The sequence below is a fragment of the Wyeomyia smithii genome, chromosome 2 (assembly GCF_029784165.1).
Source record: "Wyeomyia smithii strain HCP4-BCI-WySm-NY-G18 chromosome 2, ASM2978416v1, whole genome shotgun sequence".
Taxonomy (NCBI): domain Eukaryota; kingdom Metazoa; phylum Arthropoda; class Insecta; order Diptera; family Culicidae; genus Wyeomyia; species Wyeomyia smithii.
Window position 1 is genome coordinate 245,155,621 of NC_073695.1, and position 20,657 is coordinate 245,176,277.

The 20,657-nt window shown below is 41.4% G+C and overlaps 2 protein-coding genes across 8 annotated transcripts in view; one reads left to right on the top strand and one right to left on the bottom strand.

Annotated features, from left to right (window-relative positions):
• The window catches only part of LOC129724635 (neuroglobin-like), a 397,507-nt gene that overhangs the window by 192,598 nt on the left and 184,252 nt on the right, over window positions 1–20,657 (top strand). The window lies entirely within an intron of this gene.
• Window positions 1–20,657, bottom strand: part of LOC129724633 (putative uncharacterized protein DDB_G0277255) — a 72,901-nt gene that overhangs the window by 51,771 nt on the left and 473 nt on the right. For 2 of the 6 annotated variants that reach the window (XM_055679686.1, XM_055679685.1), the window contains exon 1: window positions 17,235–18,356. In XM_055679686.1, coding sequence (XP_055535661.1) covers window positions 17,235–17,304 — 70 coding nt within the window. In that variant the 5' untranslated portion in view covers window positions 17,305–18,356. Of the gene's footprint in view, window positions 1–17,234; window positions 18,357–19,688; window positions 20,644–20,657 lie in introns of those variants that run through there. The other 4 variants (XM_055679692.1, XM_055679689.1, XM_055679688.1 and 1 more) reach the window with 3 other exon arrangements.

Here is a 20,657-nt window from a genome sequence, read left to right on the forward strand (position 1 = left end):
ATTTCGAGTTGTGCCAGTGTTGCACGAAGCCGACGATATGTACCACTTTTGCACTTTTGTGTGGTCCCCGTGGCTCTGTGGTTAGCGATGTCGGTCGGCTAGTTCTTCCACACGGTTGTGATATCGGGTTCGATTCCCGATCCAGTTGAGGATGGAAATTCTCTCGACTCAGCACTGGGGCACGGTGTATCGTTTTACTAATCCTACACATGCAAAATGTGCCAAAAACAATCTCGATAACGAATTCTCTTTTGTTATTACTGTGGTGAAACTAAACATGAACTCTCGAATTGTTCCTTATTCATTCAACATAAAATTAAAATGAAACGATCTCTTAAAGACCGCGCTAAACGCAGTTATTCTGATCTCCTTAAGCAATCGGAAACAAATTCTCTTATTTCTTCTAATATATATGATTTATTGTCCTCTGATGAGACGGACTGCGATGTTCCTCTTGCTGGTCCTTCTTTTTCAAACCCTGGTTGGTCTAGAAAAAGGAAAAATCTTTCTTCCCCAAAACTTCCCAACAAGGGCCCTAAAATATCACTTAATAGAAATGGTAATGTTCCCAAATCTAATCACGATACTGAAAAATCAAATCAAACTTCCTCTAGAATTTTAAATTTAAAGTCAACACAAGAGTTCCCACCACTATCACCCAAAAACTGTGATAGCTCATTCACACCTTCAAATAAACAAACAAAATCAGAAATTCTGAAATTTTCTCATGTAATAAACTGGATTCTTGAATCATTAAACATACCGGACCCTTTCAGCAAATTTATTCATTCATTACTCCCTGTTTTCAAAACATTTTTAAAGCAGCTTACTTCTCAATGGCCCCTCATTTCTACTTTAATATCCTTCGATGACTAACTTATCGTCTGAGACTAATTATTTTATACATATTTTACAATGGAATTGCAGAAGTATCATACCTAAACTTGATTCATTCAAAGCTATGATTAATAATTTGAAATGTGATGTGTTTTCTATTTGTGAAACATGGCTCACTTCAGATATCAATCTCAATTTCAATAATTACAATATCGTACGATTAGATCGAGATATTCCCTATGGAGGTGTACTTTTAGGGATTAAAAAGTGTTATTCTTTTTATAAAATTAATTTACCTTCAATTCAAGGCATCGAATGTGTAGCTTGTCAAATTAACATACAAGACAAAGATCTCTGCATTGCTTCTGTATATATCCCTCCTAAAGCACTAATTAGACAACAAATGCTTTCTGATATTGTCGAACTTCTACCCTCACCCCGTTTAATATTGGGAGATTTTAACTCTCATGGTGTAGCTTGGGGTTCATCTTACAACGATAACCGCTCCACTTTGATTTATAATCTTTGTGACAATTTTAATATGACTGTTTTGAACAATCGAGATATGACACGTGTTCCGAAACCACCGACTCGTCCAAGCGCATTGGATTTATCATTATGTTCAACGTCATTACGGTTAGATTGTAGCTGGAAGGTTGTCTATGATCCCCATGGTAGTGATCATTTACCAATTTTAATTTCAATTAATAATGGGTCAAATAGTACTCGACCAATTGACATTCCGTATGACCTTACATTAAATATTGATTGGGAAATTTATAAATTAAAAATTACACAAGCTTTAGAGGCATTACAACACCTTCCACTTCTTGAAAAATATGATTCATTTGCGGGTTTAATTTTAAATTCTGCAATACTAGCCCAAAGGAAAAAATATCTTGGCGTTTCAACTAAAAGACGACCTCCTACTCCTTGGTGGGACAAAGAGTGCTCAAAAATTTATGTTAAAAAATCAAACGCGTATAAGATTCGTTAATGAGCTTTCCAGAGAAACATCTATGAATACTCTTTGGAACACTGCTAGAAGAATGAGAATCGAGTAGTGGCTAATGAAAATGAAGAATATTCAAATCAATGGATATTAAATTTTGAGCATGAGCATGAGCATGAGCATGATTGACCGCCCGCGGTTGCTACTCCGTTATTGCCAGATCAGCTGTAATTACACAGAGAACCAACGGATGATGCTTGGGACTAACATGCATCCTCAATGTGTAAAAACTGGTGACCTTAATCTTTATATAAGGCAATACCAGCGCCGGCCGCATCCGAATGCAGGTCAAAGAAGGAGTATGTATAGGAATATGTTGACGTGATACTCGCTTTATTGGAAGCCGAGAACACCTCTGCACTTCCACGAGAAATCACTGGGATGTTGGAGAAAAGGGCAGGGTTTGCAGCAGGTTTCATTTTGGTAAACGATGCGCTTAGCTCGGTGTGCGGGTTTATCATAACAAATATCGCGCCTACGAGTTCACGGCGAGTTATATTCACGGCGAAAATCATAACGTGATCCGAAATCATTTTGTTTAATGATGTAACACGGCAAAAAAGCACACGCTAGAATACCGGACCTATAATTAAATTTGAGCATATTCAAATCCCCGGATACGTCCTTATGAAGTCGAAGCGTAACTACCATTAATTTATTTTAAACAACTGTTACGAAAGTTACGAAGATTGTATTGATAGTTAACGCTTCGCCACTCCTATTGCTTTCTCGTAAAGTGACCTGACACCGAAACCTATGACGCCTTGATAATCTATCTGTAGGAAATGCGATGGTGTCAACGCGGAGTCTCCAAATATTATGTCACCGGGACATTTGATTCTATGCCTAGCAGATCGACTAACGATGTTTCCCGTATACTGTTTGTATTAAAAGACTATCTGATTTGAGACCGATTTAAACTAAATATAAAATGCTATGGGAGCCAGGCACAGATGTGCGGTATATCCCAGTGTAATGCAACATATTATACCACACGACGCGTATTCTATTTAACCCACACATTAACAATAACCACCCATAAAAGAGTCTGTGGTTTGCTTGGCAGAAATACAAAAGTTATTATACTTTAAAAAATGGAACCGAGTTAAACCAACAAATAATGTTGGGGCCGCGCACGAATGTATGGTTTGCCAAGTAAATTTTAAACGTGTGTTAAACTCAACGATTTGAAACCGATTTAAACCAACAGTAAAGATACTGTTGGGTCCACGTACACGAGTGCGTGGTTTGTATTATAAATTATGCAATTCCTATATATCGCCTTAGCAAGTCTGTTGATAGATGAGTAACCTAATACACCTTTTGAGTATAAAACCTGGCAGAGTTCCATGCGTTCAAAGCATAAAATTTGAAGAAAATGCAAATATGCATATTGAACAAAGTACAAACAGAATTTACTTACAAAAGGCCAAACCAATCAAAATCTGAATATAATAGACTTCATGTCTCGTGCTATGTCTACTTACAAGATTTAAACAATATCAATTGAAAAATGTTAATATACTACAATATTTGCCCAAAGCCATAATTTTTCAAGTTTATTTTTCAAAAGCTAGAAAATCATAAAATGATATGAAAACAAAATGCCCAAAACCTGTACACGCACTTGTGTAGTTTGCGTATTGCAGACGTCCACACATCTAGTAAGCGGTTGCTGTTTGCAGCAACACATGTGAAAAGTTCTCAATCTCGCGCCCTTGAACACAGTAAAATGCATAAGAATGTCTAGAGCAAATGCTCAATAGAACACTGTCAGCTGGTAATTTTTATAAAAGAAACATATAAACCTATGCAATACCCCTCACACGAATCCCGCCACAGTATTACTGGTGCTGCACACGTGACCATGGCAACAAGTTTCTAAATTCCTATAAATTCCTATTGGAAATAATGAAATCAGTCATTTAAACGAAGCTTTCATCGACGTAAAGCTCAGGTTATAAATTTGCGTCCATGAAGGTCAAAAAGCCCTCAAATTGTACTTGTTATGTTACATAATTTTGAATTGAATTGAAAATAGACTGGACTGGACTGAATTTGTAGGCCTCTCCACGGAAAATCAATGGATATTAAATTTTGCAAAAAAAGTATGTCCAGACACTGTTCCTGCTCAAAAAATGAATCGTGACAATTTTTCTGAACAATCGGTGATGGAACTACCATTTTCTATTACTGAACTGTCTATCGCTCTTCTCTCTTCCAATAATAATGCCCCTGGTCTGGATCAAATAAAATTTTATTTACTGAAAAATTTACCTGACATTGCTAAAAAAATGTTGTTAGATTTATACAATAATTTTTTTGAACTAAACATCATTCCACATGATTGGAGACAAGTAAAGGTGATTGCTATCCAAAAACCTGGAAAACCTGCTTCTAATCATAACTCATATCGTCCAATTGCGATGCTTTCTTGTATTCGTAAATTGTTTGAAAAAATGATTTTATATCGTTTAGACCATTGGGTTGAAAGTAATAATTTAATATCACATACCCAGTTTGGCTTCCGTAGAACTAAAGGAACAAATGATTGTCTCGCATTACTTTCAACAGAAATCCAGATTGCATTTGCTCAAAAAGAACAAATGGCTTCTGTATTCTTAGACATTAAGGGAGCCTTTGATTCTGTTTCTATAGATGTTCTTTCTGATAAACTTCATCAAAAAGGTCTTCCTCCTAAATTTAATAATTTTTTATACAATCTACTATCAGAAAAACATATGCATTTCTCTCATGGTAGTTTGTCAGCGTTTAGACTTAGCTACATGGGTCTTCCACAAGGCTCATGTTTAAGTCCACTGCTCTACAATTTTTATGTGAGTGATATTGATGACTGTTTGGTAAATTGCACTATCAGACAATTTGCAGATGATAGTGTGATTTCTGCCACAGGTCCCAGGGCATCCGATTTACAAAGATCTTTACAAGATACCTTGAACAACTTATCCAATTGGGCAATACAACTAGGTATAGACTTTTCAGTTGAAAAAACTGAATATGTAGTTTTTTCTAGAAAACATGAGCCAGCTCAGCTCCAACTTATGTTAGTGGGTGAACCCATTACTCAAGTTTTAGTTCATAAATATCTTGGCGTATGGTTCGACTCAAAATGCACTTGGAAAAGTCATATTCGATATTTAATACAGAAATGTCAACAAAGAGGTAATTTTTTGCGCACAGTAACTGGATCATGGTGGGGAGCACATCCTTGGGACCTCATTAAACTTTATCAAACTACAATTCTATCAGTGCTCGAATACGGATGTTTTTGTTTCCGTTCTGCCGCAAAAACTCATATCATAAAACTTGAACGAATACAGTATCGCTGTTTACGCATTGCTTCAGGTTGTATGCATTCAACTCATACGATGAGTTTAGAAGTGTTAGCGGGCGTTCTCCCCTTAAAAGATCGTTTTTGGATTATCACTTCTCGCATTCTTGTGAAAAGTGAAATTTTGAATCCTATGATAATAAATAACTTTGAAAGACTTGTTGAACTTCAATCTCAAACTCGTTTTATGACTGTTCATTTCAATTACATGTCTCAAAATATCAACCCTTCTTCATTTCCTTCAAATAATATTTACTCATTAGATACCTTTGATTCTACCCTATTTTTTGATACATCAATGTTAAATGAAGTTCGTAGTATGCCTGATCAACTACGTATACAACAGATTCCAAATCTATTTCGTGAAAAATATCAAAATATAAACTGTAATAATTCATTTTATACCGATGGTTCTTTTCTCAACGGATCTACTGGTTTCGGTGTTTATAACAATAATTTATCCGTCGCTTACAAACTCGAAAGCCCTGCTTCTGTTTATGTCGCAGAGCTGGCTGCTATTCAGTACACATTAAGTTTTGTTGAAAATTTGCCTAAAGACAATTACTTCATCTTTACGGACAGCCTCAGTGCTATTGAAGCTCTCCGATCGATAAAAAGTATAAAGAGTTCTTCGTATTTTTTGAATAAAATACGCGACCATTTGAGTACTTTATCCGAAATCGCATCACAGGTTACATTAGTATGGATCCCTTCTCATTCTTTAATTGAGGGCAATGAGACGGAAGATTCATTAGCTAAGATCGGTACGGCACATGGTGACATTTATGAAAGATCTATTGAATTCAATGAATTTTTTAGTTCTATACGTCGAGAGTCGCTCATGAACTGGCAAAACTCTTGGGACAATGGAGATCTAGGAAGATGATGTCATTCAATTATTCCTAAAGTTTCTTTAAAACCTTGGTTCCACAAATTGGACGTAAGTCGTGATTTCATTTGTATGATGTCTCAGCTTATGTCCAATCATTACTGGTTTAATGCTCACCTTCGTCGTATAGGACTCACAGAGGATCACCTTTGCACCTGTGGCGAGGGTTACCACGATATTGAACATGTTGTTTGGTCATGGCCGTTATATCGTGAAGCTAGATCCAATTTAGAAAATTCTCTTAAAGCTCGGAATAAACAACCAAATGTCCCTGTTCGTGATGTCTTAGCAATTTTAGATTTCCCATATATGCGTCTTCTATATTCCTTCCTTAAATCAATTGATGTTCCTATTTAGTACACTTTTGTTTTCATTTCAGATTCTATTTACGCGCTTAACCAGGAATAAGACGTTCCCGAAAATATATTTGGCTCTTGAAGCTGCAGGAACCATACCTATCAAGATTGTGTTTTATGATTTGTAACTTATTTATAATTGTATTATTGTATATGAAAAGATGAGAGGGTTTTTATGCCTGTTTGAGGAGAAATATTTATTAATTTTACTCAAGCAGGCTTTTCCCTACTCCAATAATTATTTCGGCCCCGTTATACTCTCTGCGATTGGGCCTTTATCTTATTACATTTAATTAGAATAAAAAAAAAAAAACGAATTCTCTCAACTAATCTAGTTGATTGAGACTGCTATTAGCCCCAAGGCTAAGCGTGCGTTATTGTTTAAAACCACTTTTGCTCTCAACGGCTCATATAGTGTCATCAAGAACAAGCCAAATGATTACACTGGTCGACAAAAACGGAATAGGTTAAACTGAAACGATATGAAAGATTATGGCTGTTAAAGCATTTTTGTATTAGATGAAGAAAAAAAAATTTTTGTGAGTTTTGGTACTCCTAGCGAGCACTTAAATGCATCAAAGGCCGTAGAGTAATTACTCGCCGAATTCGTCGTTTCTACGTTCACTTACGAGTAAACCTAACTGAAGTCTCTGAAAACTTTACGCACTTTCGACCTGGCTAAGGGCGTCAAAATTCACATGTACAGTTTAAGAGCCAGTTCGCGAGAGCCGCAACCGCCTTTCTGAGGGACGTTGTTTTGATGTTCTCCGATTGGGCTGAAATTTTCAGCGTTTGTATTCAAGGTAGGAAGTTTTACAAAATTTCAATTTTTGACGTAGAACTACGTTTTACTTTAGCATACCACACAGGGATGCAAACTGAAAAACTGGGACGAAATTTGTCCCTTTTCAAATGCTTATAGGTCGGTTGGTTTCAAACCGATTTTCTTCATTATTGCAGCAATCGATTGGAAAATTATACACGCATCTGCCCAAATGCAGAAAAATGTTGTTTGAATCTACGAACTATTGCACTATTGAAAATTGTCAAGCCTTGTTGAAATAAAAATAACGTCCTCTGATTGGTCGCTTGCTTGCTGTGTGTGTATGATATGGTATGATGTGTGTATGGTATGATGATATAGTATAAAGTGTGTGTGTGTGTATGATATGATATGATATGATGTGTGTGTGTGTGTGTGTGTGTCTGTATGATATGGTATGATGTGTATGTATCTGTATAATATGGTATGGTGTGTGTGTGTCTATGATATGCTATGATTTGTGTGTGTGCTGTGTATGGTTTTTAACTCGGCACGTTCTGCTAACTGCTGAATCTGGTTCAAGAAATTCACAACCCTTCATTAGTAGACATTATAACTCATTACCCAAGTAAAAATATTGGTTTTATCAAAGTTTTATAGCGCTCAATACAGCCAAAAAAGCGCTATGAAACTTTGATAAAACCAGTTGTGTTACTAGGGTAATGAAACACTCAATGCATTTGTTAATAGTGTACGTAGTTCTACGTCATTTATGCGGTCGTGTCTTGGATACAACCTCCTCCTTTTTTCATTGAGGTTAAGCGGGGTAAAACGGCCTTCGAAAATGATATGTCCATAATCGTCCAAATACTAAAAAGTGCAATAACTCCTGCTAGACTCGATGGAGTTTTCCAAAAATTTGTGAATGAAGTATAATTAAGAGTACTTCGAAACGCATGGTCACAATATATGGCAAAGAGGTAAATTGACGAAAAAAACGCATTTTTCTTTTAAAAATTGTCAATTTTTAGGGTCATCCCACTCTTTTCAACATCGCTAGAAAAAATATCCGAATATGGCGTTTTGTAGAGCAACTCAAGAGCTTTAATGTCATGTATAAGCTAAGTGTGTCAAATGGGGTAAAACGGCCCTAAAAAGTTTTTTTCAAAAAACCGGTAAAATCACTCAAATCACTATAGTTCCTTCTAGACTTAATAGATTATAGTGAAAATTTGAATTATCACTGTACCGTATCAGAGCTACCTACTACACCAGAAGATACGTAATTTGGGGTAAAACGTTCCTTGAAGATTTTTTTCTCGAAAAATACCGTCAAAATCACCAATACTGCAAGAACTCGGGTTAGACTTGATAGATTTACTGAAAAATTTAGATAATTACTCTAAGTTGATACGACCTTAAGGGCATGATGACAAAAATGACAAATAGATTTACATAACGAAAAAAAATATTTTTCTTGAAAAACACTTGGCAATTTTCGGGTGCTATTTTCTCTACAGAAAAGGTCCAGAACCCGAAGTTAGCATTTTATAAACAACTACAAAGCTTTTGGCACACTTGGCTTATTTTTTTTTCTAGCGATGTTGAAAAGAGTAGGATGACCTTGAAAATTCTCAATTTTTAAAAGAAAAATGCGTTTTTTTTCGTCAATTTACCTCTTTGCCCTAAATTGTGACCATGCGTTTTTAAGCACTTTTAGAGTAGAATAATACCACGAATTTTCAGAAAAATCCATCAAGTCTAGCAGGAGTTATTGCACTTTTTAGTATTTGGACGTTTTTGGACATATCATTTTCAAGGGCCGTTTTACCCCACTTAACCTCAATGAAAAGAATTAAAAATTAGCAAAAGTTCCTACCTTGAATAGACAAACAAACGCTGAAAATTTCAGCCCAATCGTAAAAAATAAAAACAACATGCGGTTGCGCCTCTCGCGAACTGGCTCTTAAAAGCCATAATTAGGCTCTACATTTTCGAAACAAAACAATAAAACTGATATACTCGCGCTGTCATTTCGATTCGAAGAGTTTCATTTTCACTTGATTCCTTTCGGCTACTGTCAACGAATCACTTCTTTCTCTCTTTCCCTCTTTCTTCTTTCGGATCATTTCAAATGAAACCGTCGGAGAGAGTGATGGAGAGAGAGACTCTTTCCTTTCCTTCAGCGTCTCAATTGAAATTAGCACCACAACGCGTCGTTTGATGGTAGTTTTTTTAATACCGCAAGCCATAATTAGAACGGAAATGGCATCCAATGAATACGTTACGCAAGTTCCGATCAATATTTCCTGCCTGTTTCCTATATATATATATATACATATATATATATATATATATATATATATATATATATATATATATATATATATATATATATATATATATATATATATATATATATATATATATATATATATATATATATATATATATATATATATATATATATATATATATATATATATATATATATATATATATATATATATATATATATATATATATATATATATATATATATATATATATATATATATATATATATATATATATATATATATATATATATATATATATATATATATATATATATATATATATATATATATATGGCAGAGCTGTATGCCACCACGGGTCGGTATTTGGCGATTACCGTAGGCCACGGAAGTGCTAACTGCAAGAACGCAGTCCCGGACCATCAACGAGAGCTAGCCTAGGTTGTGGTGAGACTCAGGCATTGGGCCGCCGAATTCTCACAAAAGTCACATTATCCGGAAGCAGCTCTGACGGAGCGAATAGTGCCGCTCCCACCACCCAAATGCACTAATTCGCCCATTGGGATTGATGCCAGTAAGTTCCCAATTACGGTAACTGGTCGCAACGCCATATGATAAGAATCGGATTTCGTTTTCGTACCACGATTCTGGGCTGGCACCTGCGCCGAGCTCCCTTAGTAAGGTCGTGTGACAACGGCTTGAAACGGCGAGACAACAACCGGTGCAGGGGTCTCCGTCCCGTAAAACCTGGCAGGCCTTCCAGTACGTTCCAAATTCATTGCCCGGTGGGAACCGGGCAGGAGTGGGATCAGATGTCCTTTCCTGACTTGCGCCGGTCGGGGGTGTCATAGTTGCTCATAAGGCGCTATGGCAGCCGCCCCTAGCCATGGCCTCACTGCTTCGGCATAGACTACCATGGGACCAGATAGGCGACCACTCCAGTATGGATAAGGATAGCGGCTGTAAGGGGGACCCACTTAACAAAAATGAACAGTAATAATGAAGATCAACAATTGGGCGCAGATGGGTTGAAAACCCCGTTTGCACGAGGAGGCATCCAGAGGTCTCCGCCGAGAAAGGCGGAGATGGATGCAGTAAAGGACGCCTGCGAAGACGGCAAAGGCAGTACGCCTACCGGATCGACGCAAGACATCGCAGTGGCTGGTCCACTGTTGATAAAGGCGGTAGGAAGACAGCGAGACACGCTACCGAAGGTAGTAGCGCTGTCGGAGCAGCTCGATGCCATAATCGAGTTTGCGAAAAGTCGCACCAACACGACGAAGTACCTGAAGCAGGCTCTCTACATGCTTCGGTCCTCCGTCGATGCTGCGAAGAAGGAGCACGCCGAGCTCAAGGCAAGAGCAGTGGCTGCAGAGAAGAATGCAACGGAGGTGACCGGAAGGGCGACGAAGTCGGTCCAAACGGACACCTGCATGTTTGCAGCGGTTTGCGCCTCCGGGTCAGCCGCAAAAAGAGCAAGGCAGTCTCCGGGGGAAGCCCCCGAGAACAGCAAGAAACGGTTGGTTGTGCTAAGCCCACGAGATAGCACACCAACGGCCTCCAAGTCCGCCGAAAAGTCTGCCGAAGTGGCAGCTACGGGAAACCCTTGGGTTACCGTGGGAGGAAGGAAGCGCCAAAAAGACAGCAAGGGCAACGACGAGAAGGCGACAAATCGTCCAAAAACGGGAAAGAAGACTCGAAGCAGGGGCGACGCCCTCATACTCAAGACGGAGGGGTCCAAGTACTCCGAAGTCTTGAAGAAAATGAGAGGCGAAACCCAGCTCAAGGATCTGGGAGCGGATGTGCGGACCATCCGTCGTTCTCGCACCGGCGAGATGATCCTTGAGCTCCGTAAGGATGCTAAAAACAGGGGCGCTGCCTACAAGACGGTAGCCGAGCAGGTCCTCGGGAAAGATGTGCAAATTCGGGCACTCACCTCAGAGGTGACTCTCCAGCTCAAAAACCTGGATGAAATCACCGAGAGGTGCGATATTGCACAGGCCCTCAAGGAGAAGTGCGGAGTGGAAGTAGCCACTGAGGTAATTCGCCTCCGAAAGGGTCCAGCGGGGACCCAGGTGGCCACTTTCCGGCTTGCATCGGCCGATGCAACTCTGGCCCTGAAGACAGCCAAACTTAAGGTTGGCTGGTCAGTATGTCCCCTGAGCATACTCCAGCAGCCGGACGTTTGCTTCAGGTGTTTCGAGGGAGGACACAAGTCCTGGACCTGCAAGGGGCCCGATAGGAGCCAGTTATGTAGGCGTTGTGGTGGTGCTGGCCATAAAGCTAAAGACTGCGGGGAGCCTCCCAAGTGCTTGGTATGTACTGGAAAACGGGACGCCAAGCACTTTATGGGAGGCCCACGGTGCCCAGCCGGTAAGGCGGCCACGAAACCACGGGCGTGAGGGTGACACAATTGAACCTGAACCATTGCTATGCGGCACAGCAGCTGCTATACCAAGCAGCGTCTGAGTCGCGGTCGGACATCGCAATCGTATCGGACCCCTACTGCATTCCTCCCGGAAACGGTAATTGGGTTGCAGATAAGTCCAGTACGGCGGCCATATGCACGACCAGCAAGTTCCCGGTTCAGGAGGTTGTGTCAACCTCAAATGAAGGATACGTGGTTGCCAAGGTGGATGGAGTGTTCTACTGCAGTTGTTATGCTCCGCCGCGTTGGTCTATCGAAAGGTTCACCCAGATGGTCGATTTGTTATCTATGGAGCTGACGGGACTAACACCCTTAGTAGTGGCGGGCGACTTCAACGCTTGGGCTGTTGAGTGGGGAAGCCGCCGCACGAACCGGAGGGGTCAGATCTTGTTGGAAGCTTTGGCAAAGCTCAACCTAGATCTGGCCAACGTTGGAACCAAGTGTACATTCAGCAGAAATGGTGCGGAGTCGATCATCGACGTGACGTTCTCCAGCCCAGGACTGATCGTGAACTGGAGGGTAGACGATGGCTACACCTATAGTGACCACCAGTCGGTCTGCTATAGCGTAGTCCAGAACGTGAGGCGGCAGGCGACGGGTAGAGCCAATACTCCGACCGTCCGCGGGTGGAAGACATCGCATTTCGATGCCGAGTTATTTGCAGAAGCAATGAGAAGAGAGCGCGAGGGGGGCAGTTGGCTCCACCCGAGTGCTGACCAATTAGTTGCCACATTATCGCGGGCGTGCGACGCCACCATGCCTAGGACCCGCCAACCTAGGAATGGTAAGTCACCGGTATACTGGTGGACCGACGCGATAGCGGACCTCCGTAGCGCGTGCCTCCGTGCAAGACGGATGTTGCAACGTGCACGTACCGATGCACAGAGGGTAGAGCGCCGTGTAGTATTCGGATCTGCAAGATCGGCGCTTAAAAGTGCGATAAAGGCGAGCAAAAGGGCCTGCTTCGATAGGCTATGCGCGAGTGCCAATACGAATCCGTGGGGCAACGCCTACAGAGTCGTAATGGCGAAGACCAAAGGCGTGTTGGCGCCTGCAGAGCGATCACCAGCGATGCTGGAGCGTATCATCGAGGGACTCTTTCCACGACACGAGCCAAATCCTTGGCCTCCGGTTGCTGAGTCCCACGTCCGACGTTCCAGTATCTCAGACACAGACCAGGGATGGTCGGCCAACCTGCCGGGCATCCAATCCGTGAGAGACGGCAGCCGTGCAGAGGTTGTGGAGGAGGTAAGGGTTAAGAATGAGGAACTCATCGTGATCGCCAACTCCCTAAAGGTGAGCAAGGCACCGGGACCGGATGGAATCCCGAACTTGGCCATCAGGACGGCCATGAAAGTGGCCCCCGATCTATTTCGAGCAGTCATGCAGAAGTGCCTGGATGACTGCCTCTTTCCGGACAGGTGGAAGCGACAGAGATTGGTGCTGTTGCCGAAGGCTGGGAAACCGCCAGGGGACCCATCAGCATACAGACCTATCTGTCTGCTGGACACTACGGGCAAGGTGCTTGAGAGGATTATCCTCAACAGACTGGTGAAGTACACAGAGGGTGTAAACGGTCTGGCAAGTAACCAGTTCGGCTTCCGGAAAGGTAGATCCACGCTGGATGCTATTCTCTCTGTCACCAAGACGGCAGAGGTAGCACTCCAGCGTTAGAGTTGGGGCATTCGCTATTGCGCAATCGTCACGCTTGACGTGAAGAATGCATTCAATAGCGCCAGTTGGAACTCCATAGCGCTCGCGCTTAGGAGCATCCACGTACCGGTGTCGTTGTACAAGATTCTGGAAAATTATTTCCAGAATCGTGTACTAGTTTACAACACGGAGGAGGGTCAGAAGTGCGTCCCAATCACCGCAGGGGTACCGCAAGGTTCCATCCTGGGCCCGGTGTTGTGGAATGTCATGTATGACGGGGTGTTGAAACTAAAGTTCCCTGTAGGGGTTGTGATCGTCGGTTTCGCAGACGACATCACGCTAGAGGTCTACGGCGAGTCGATCGAAGAGGTCGAGTTGACGGCCGCGCACTGCATACGCAAGGTCGAAGACTGGATGCACTCTAGGAAACTGGAGTTAGCGCACCATAAAACGGAGGTTACGGTTGTGAACAACCGCAAATTAGAGCAACAGGCGGTGGTCAGAGTCGGTGACTGCACCATTACCTCAAGGCGTTCCTTGAAGCTCTTGGGGGTTATGGTTGACGATAAGCTCACATTTAAGAGTCACGTCGACTATGCCTGTAAGAGGGCTTCAACGGCCGCTGCAGGACTATCTCGAATGATGTCCAATAGCTCAGCGGTATATGGCAACAAGCGTAAACTTCTTGCCAGCGTGGTTTCGTCCATACTTAGGTATGGTGGGCCAGCGTGGTCCAAAGCGTTAGGTACCAACAGTCATCGTCGAAAACTGGAAAGTACCTACAGGCTCATGTGCCTGGGGGTTGTGAGCGCGTACCGTACAGTGTCATACGACGCAATCTGCGTCCTGTCCGGCATGATGCCTATCAGCATAGCCATTAAGGAGGACGTAGAATGCTTCGATCAACGTGACACAAGGGGTATACGAGGCACCAGAAGGTCATTCTCGATGATCAGATGGCAGCAGGAATGGTCCAATTCCGCAAAGGGTAGATGGACGCATCGACTTATTCCGGACGTATCCGGATGGGTCGGGAGGCGCCATGGAGAAGTTAACTTCCACTTGACACAGATTCTGTCAGGTCATGGTTGCTTCAGGCAGTATCTACACAGATTCGGGCATGCGGGGTCCCCCATGTATCCCGAGTGCGCGGATGCGGAAGAAACTGCTGAGCATGTCTTCTTCGTGTGCCCTCGTTTTGTGCATGCGCGGAGCGACATGATGGTAGTGAGCGGGCCAGACACCACTCCGGACAACCTAGTTCGGAGGATGTGTAAAGACCCAAACATTTGGAGGGCGGTTTGTACAGCCGCCTCTCAAATAGTTTTAGAATTGCAAAACAGGCGACAGGTTGACCACCGACACGCCAGTGTTAGCTAACGGCCAGTCTCCAGGTTAGTTAGCTAAGTTAGCAAAGAGATCTATAGAACCAAGAGGGTGCACAGAGCACAAAAGCCGCTCCCCGAAGCAATACCTAGCGGTGGTCCCGGGGAGTATTATGGGCTGGAGACTGGAGGGGTTTTAGTGGGTCCGGTCACTGATTCAAACCAACCCCACACTCCCTGAGGTTGGTCACCTCAGGGGTTTGGATGCAAATTTCCCCTCCACCTGAAACAAACAAAAAAAAAAAAAAAAAAAATATATATATATATATATATATATATATATATATATATATATATATATATATATATATATATATATATATATATATATATATATATATATATATGCGTGAAGTACTGTATGGAAGCCTTCTGTCTCCGCCAGCGCTCATCATCATTATTAATTAAGAATCGTCATGTGAGAGTAATGGTGATAATCTCCGCTTTCAATTGAAAAGCGTTTGTATCAATTTCAAGCCCTTCAGTTGTCAGAATCACAGCAAGAGCTTTCGACTGGGTTTCATGTGACTCACGAAGTGCTCGAAAATAATACAAAAGTTTTTCAATTGAAAGCGACGGGTCAAAGCGTCACTATCACCTGATAATTGTCAATTGAAAATGACTTTGTCGGGCTCTGGCCATAATTTTTATTTTTTTTTTTCAGGTTTGAATTCAAGACCGTTCGACAACACATGTTCGACCTGAAACTGAAAATACATGTTAGACTATTGTTGTTACCCGTTCCTGTGAGTTTTGGTGCCCTTAATCAACTCGGAATAGCGTCGTCTTCAGAGGCCTCAATAAAGTTTTCCCATAAGCAATCGTAGAAGCGACGAACCCGGCGAGCAATTACTCTCTTTTGTCGCACTCCTAAGCTCGCTAGTAGGACCAAAATTCATATGAAAGAATGTTTTATTTACACTGCACACTTCTTTCCGAAACTAATTCAGAAACTTAGTTCCCCTGAAGGAGGTCTCTTCAACAGATAATTTTTCTTAATATTATTTGAGAATAAAGCGACAGAATGTTTTTTTAGGTTATCCGGGGTATCGATTTGGAATCAACGAACGTGAAATAATTATTTTCTTCTGTTATTCAACTTGTATAATGCAGTGGCGTAGGAATAGTAAATAAAAATTTAAAACAAAAACTATAAAAGTTAGTCCCGATAATCGAGTCCGACCTGTTTTATAGTTTTGTTTCAAATATGTATAATTAAATTACACAACAATTCCAACACAGTTGATGCGAAACAGTAGCTAAAAAACATAAAAACTGAGACGATCTGATTAAAAAATAGATATGTCAAGTTCTCTGTAAAAAATAGTTTTTTGCACTTGTTATGGAGAAAAAAAGTGCATTTTAGGCAGAAAGACCACGTGGTTGAAGAACATGAAGGGACGGGAGGTTGACCAAAGCCCACGATAGACCACAGGGGGCAAAAGGGTGTATAATAATTGATTAAAACATAAACAACAACCACATGGATTAGGAACGGCCCCCAAAAATATTTTTGAAACAGTAAATTCAGATAAAACAAACAATATTTTTGTTTAATGGAGCGAGTTTATGCCAGCTCAATTCAAAATGTAATATCAATGTGACATCACATGGTAAAGATCATTGTGATTCAATTGGTGGAACATTGAAACGAATGACAACAAGAACGGATAGAAAAGAGCAGTGGTGTACAGCAAAATTGTTAGTTATACAGAAAAAAGTTGATTGATGAAATGAAAAATGAAAATGAAAAAATGAAACTTGGGCACTAGAGGGTTACTTGTTAGATAACATAACTTTGGTCCTATTTTTGCTCAATTACTTAATTTCGAGTTCAAGGCCTGCAGGTCTCTTCAAATCTTAAAAACTATTCCCGTGCATACGACTATGACACACTGTGGTCCAAAAAAGAAAATAACCGGCCAAAATTTTGGGATTAAAAAAGTCTCTTCTTTGGACATTAACAAAACCGTAATAAATTCCCCTACAAGTGAGATAAAAAAATATTTTCTCGAAAAATCATTATTTTGGTTGGTTAACGTCTTTGGTGAAATTTTTCCAAAATAATTGATTGAGATTACTGACCAGCTTTTTCCATTTCTGGACCACAGTGTGACATGAGCAAAGTGAACAGACTGCCGTTCTCAAATTTATTCTAAACTTTAAAAAGCCTAAATGGTTGTCTTATCATTAAAGCCTCTTCCTGCCAATAGACAGGAGAAAGAAGTTCTTTTTTCTGTTTCGCCGGGATGGCTCACTAACCGTATTCGTTCTGAATCTTTCTGCTGACCCGCTGCTGGTTCTTGATCTGCCGCACAGTTTTAACACGCATTGCGCTCCGGTTCTCCGCCAGCTTCGGTGGCGGAGGTGGTGTTAAGCGAACCGTCTCCGTCTTCAACGGCCCAAGGCCAGCTCAGAAGCAGGACACCAGCAGTGTCTGCGCAGCATTTGCCGAACTACCATTTTCACCTGATCGTTTTCACAGCAAAAAATGAAGCTACCGAAGGATAAAAACAAGACGCGACCGACCGCCACAAATTGGTACGTTTCGTTTATGAGTTTATTTTCGTCCGCCCGGATAGGAGAGGAGGTCTGTTCTTGGCCTACCAAGATAATTAGCTACCGAGCTACCAAGCGGAGAAAAAAGTAACACACACTCATACACAACGAAATACACTTCTAAAGCAGGCCTTGTCTCGGCTTGGTGCTCTGCTCAGCCGGCATGCAAAAGTTACACAAATGTGGATAAAACTGTGATTAAGTTAATTTATGAGCGAGAGATGAAAATTTTTTGCACGTCCCCGCCGGTTGCCTGCCGTTGCCCTTTCGCACCACAGCGGAGTTGTGGGATAGTTTCGCATCAATCCGCAAGGTGCTGCTGTTTGACTGGTTATTGTTTTTACCAAGGGTGCTACCGTGAAAGGTGCCCCGGGGCTAACAATGGTTGCGTGGTGGCTGGGAAATTGTACTCCGATTTTTTTCTTGAGGGTGAAAAAACTAAAGCACACACTAAAGTCAAGTCACTTTTGCTGTGAATCGACAAGAGTTGCACGCCTCCGCCGTTGTCGAGACGATTTGTTAGCTGCTTCCTGGGATGAAAAACTGTCGAGAAAGTAATCGTAGCAATCGTAGCTGGAAGTTCGTCGGTTGCTTTGATTTGTTCGGTTTTAATTCACACTAATGATCGTCTCGAGTGCTCACGCAGGTAATTAGCTGAGAACACGTGATCGAACTTCGCTAGCTGAGATGCGCGATCACCCAGCTCTCGGTCGGACAGTTTTCGGACTACGGTTTGCGACAAAACACGGCTGGAAAAACGCGCGACAACGACGGATAGGAGAAAAGTTTTACACCAGAACCGGGTGGTGTTACTTGTTTGGTTTCTGAAACTACAATAGCCTACTAAAACTACTCATACAGAAGGCTGCGGTTTGCTCGTCGGGCACGGCTGCCTCCGACTTTTTTTCTCTTCCATTATATTTCCACCACACAGCACCGTGGCCTGCTGCCGTGCCGTGGGTCTGTCGTCCACCGGTTTGGATGGTTCGTCATCTTCGTTCGGGGGGTTAAGTTGGAGTTGTGTTAAACAATTGATTTAAATTTCACATTCCAGTGATTTTGATGTGGAAAAAGTTATTAACAGTACAAAGAAGCACCTTACGGACACATACATGCAGCCGAGCTTGTTCGTCGGAGCCACCGGATAGTGGTCGGATGTGTTGTAAAACAGGTGTAACTACGGAAGAAGGAGAGAAGAAATGGTTGCGCAAGGGGTACCTACGGATGTGAATTGTGAACCCTAAGAATAGACGGTAAGCGGTTTTGGGAGTAATATTTCAACTAGATGTGCCATCACTGTAGGTGTTAGGAGAGGTAACAAATGTCTTTACATGATAAGTGTCTCAATCTTGACTTTTTGAATCTGTATTTTATTAAACTTTTTGGTATGTTCTTTGGTTTTAGAACAAATTCAACCCTTTTTCTAGAAAAGTTCAACAAAATTGCACATTCTGTTAACAATCATTTATCGGTAGAAATTTTGCAAATCGAATAGTTTTTATGCATCAAATTGTATTTTTTTTTTAGAACCATTCAACATTTAGCAATGTTGTTATCAGAAATTGCATGTCAAAAATGGCGTCCATGCTGTGATTAAAATATAATCGCGCCTAGAACAGCATGTGAAACTCTTTCCAATTATATTTCAGTCTGATTTCAGCATAACCAATTAGCATGGAAAATTTAACAACGATCCAGTCGTTTTACATAAGATCTATAATCACATTGCCTAATCCAAAGCACAAATGATATTAACGGTTCGTCAATTAACTTTCGAATGGTACGTTTAAATCATAAACCATTTTCACGCACAAAAGAATTGAGAATAATCTGTCATTTCCATTCAACCGCTCAATTCTCAGTAAACCTGAATAGTGGTTATTATCAATCAAAGCGCAGCTTTTGCAGCGAGTACTCCCAGAAACTTCAATGAGATAATATTTATGCCTTTCTCAAACTGCAACTTTATTAGCAGCCGCACCATCATCGAGCATCGCGAACGTCTAGTTGCAATTATATTTTATCGCTGCGGCCGCATTAAGGCAGCAATACACAGTAGACTGTGCAAAACAAAACCAAACCAAAAAAAAATAATAATATAAAAAATAACAGCTTAACCAAAAGGCAAAAGCCTCGATGCTGGCGCAAAAGACGTACCTCAACGCGCAAACCCGTCGTAGTAGGCTGCGATGCGAATTATTCCCATCATTGTGTGCCACACTTCTTCGCCATCTCTTCGTTTCGTTGTCTGTCTGCCTGCCCGCCTGCTAAGCTCTGCTCCAATTTTATTGATTGCGGTAGCAACAATCTCACGACGGTTCCAAAAATTTCTCTAATCCAAGCTAAAATACATTCACTTTCGCACAGTTTTTTTTTGTTTCAAATTGTGCGTCTAAATAAGGTTGTTTTCATCACACAATAATTGTTCTCTTCATGCACATGGTATTATCGTTTCATTAGGCGAAATCACACTTACTTGTGTTAGTACATATATGCGTGTAGAGTTCTGAACGCAACTCGTTCTTAGCCACTTCGATTCACTGATTCCTGATAGCTGGCTGGCAGTGTTCGCTAAAGGTCAAGAAACTTGTTCAATACAGCTGTAAAAACGATAATTTTGCTACTTATTCACGCACTAAGGCCTTTTTTCTCTCTCTTTAAATGCACTTGTAAACAAAACACCCAAAACCACCTGCTTTTTCTACCTTTTCACAAATTAGGGTTTAATAATATCGCTTACAAAAACCGTCAGCATCCATCTACCTGAGGAGGTCACTTTTCTGTTTTCATCTCACTTCCAAGGCAATCGCCTGTATGTGAACTGTAACCCGGAAACACAAAGCGGGTTCGCCGCTGATCCACTGATCTCAATCGATTGCACTCACCAGCGCCTCCCGGCAGCTTTCTGACTAAATTGCGGAAAATGGCAGCCAAAACTAGCGAAACATGTCGGTGCATAAATAGGCAACAACACTTTGGAGGTCCTGCTATGCTGCCTTCGACAGCACTCTCTCGATCGAACCGAAAGCAGAACGAAATAAAAAAAGAACTTAACGGATCGCTGGATGAAGTCAATAACAGGTTTCCTTTATTGAATCATTCCCGCTCACAACTAAAGCAAAACAT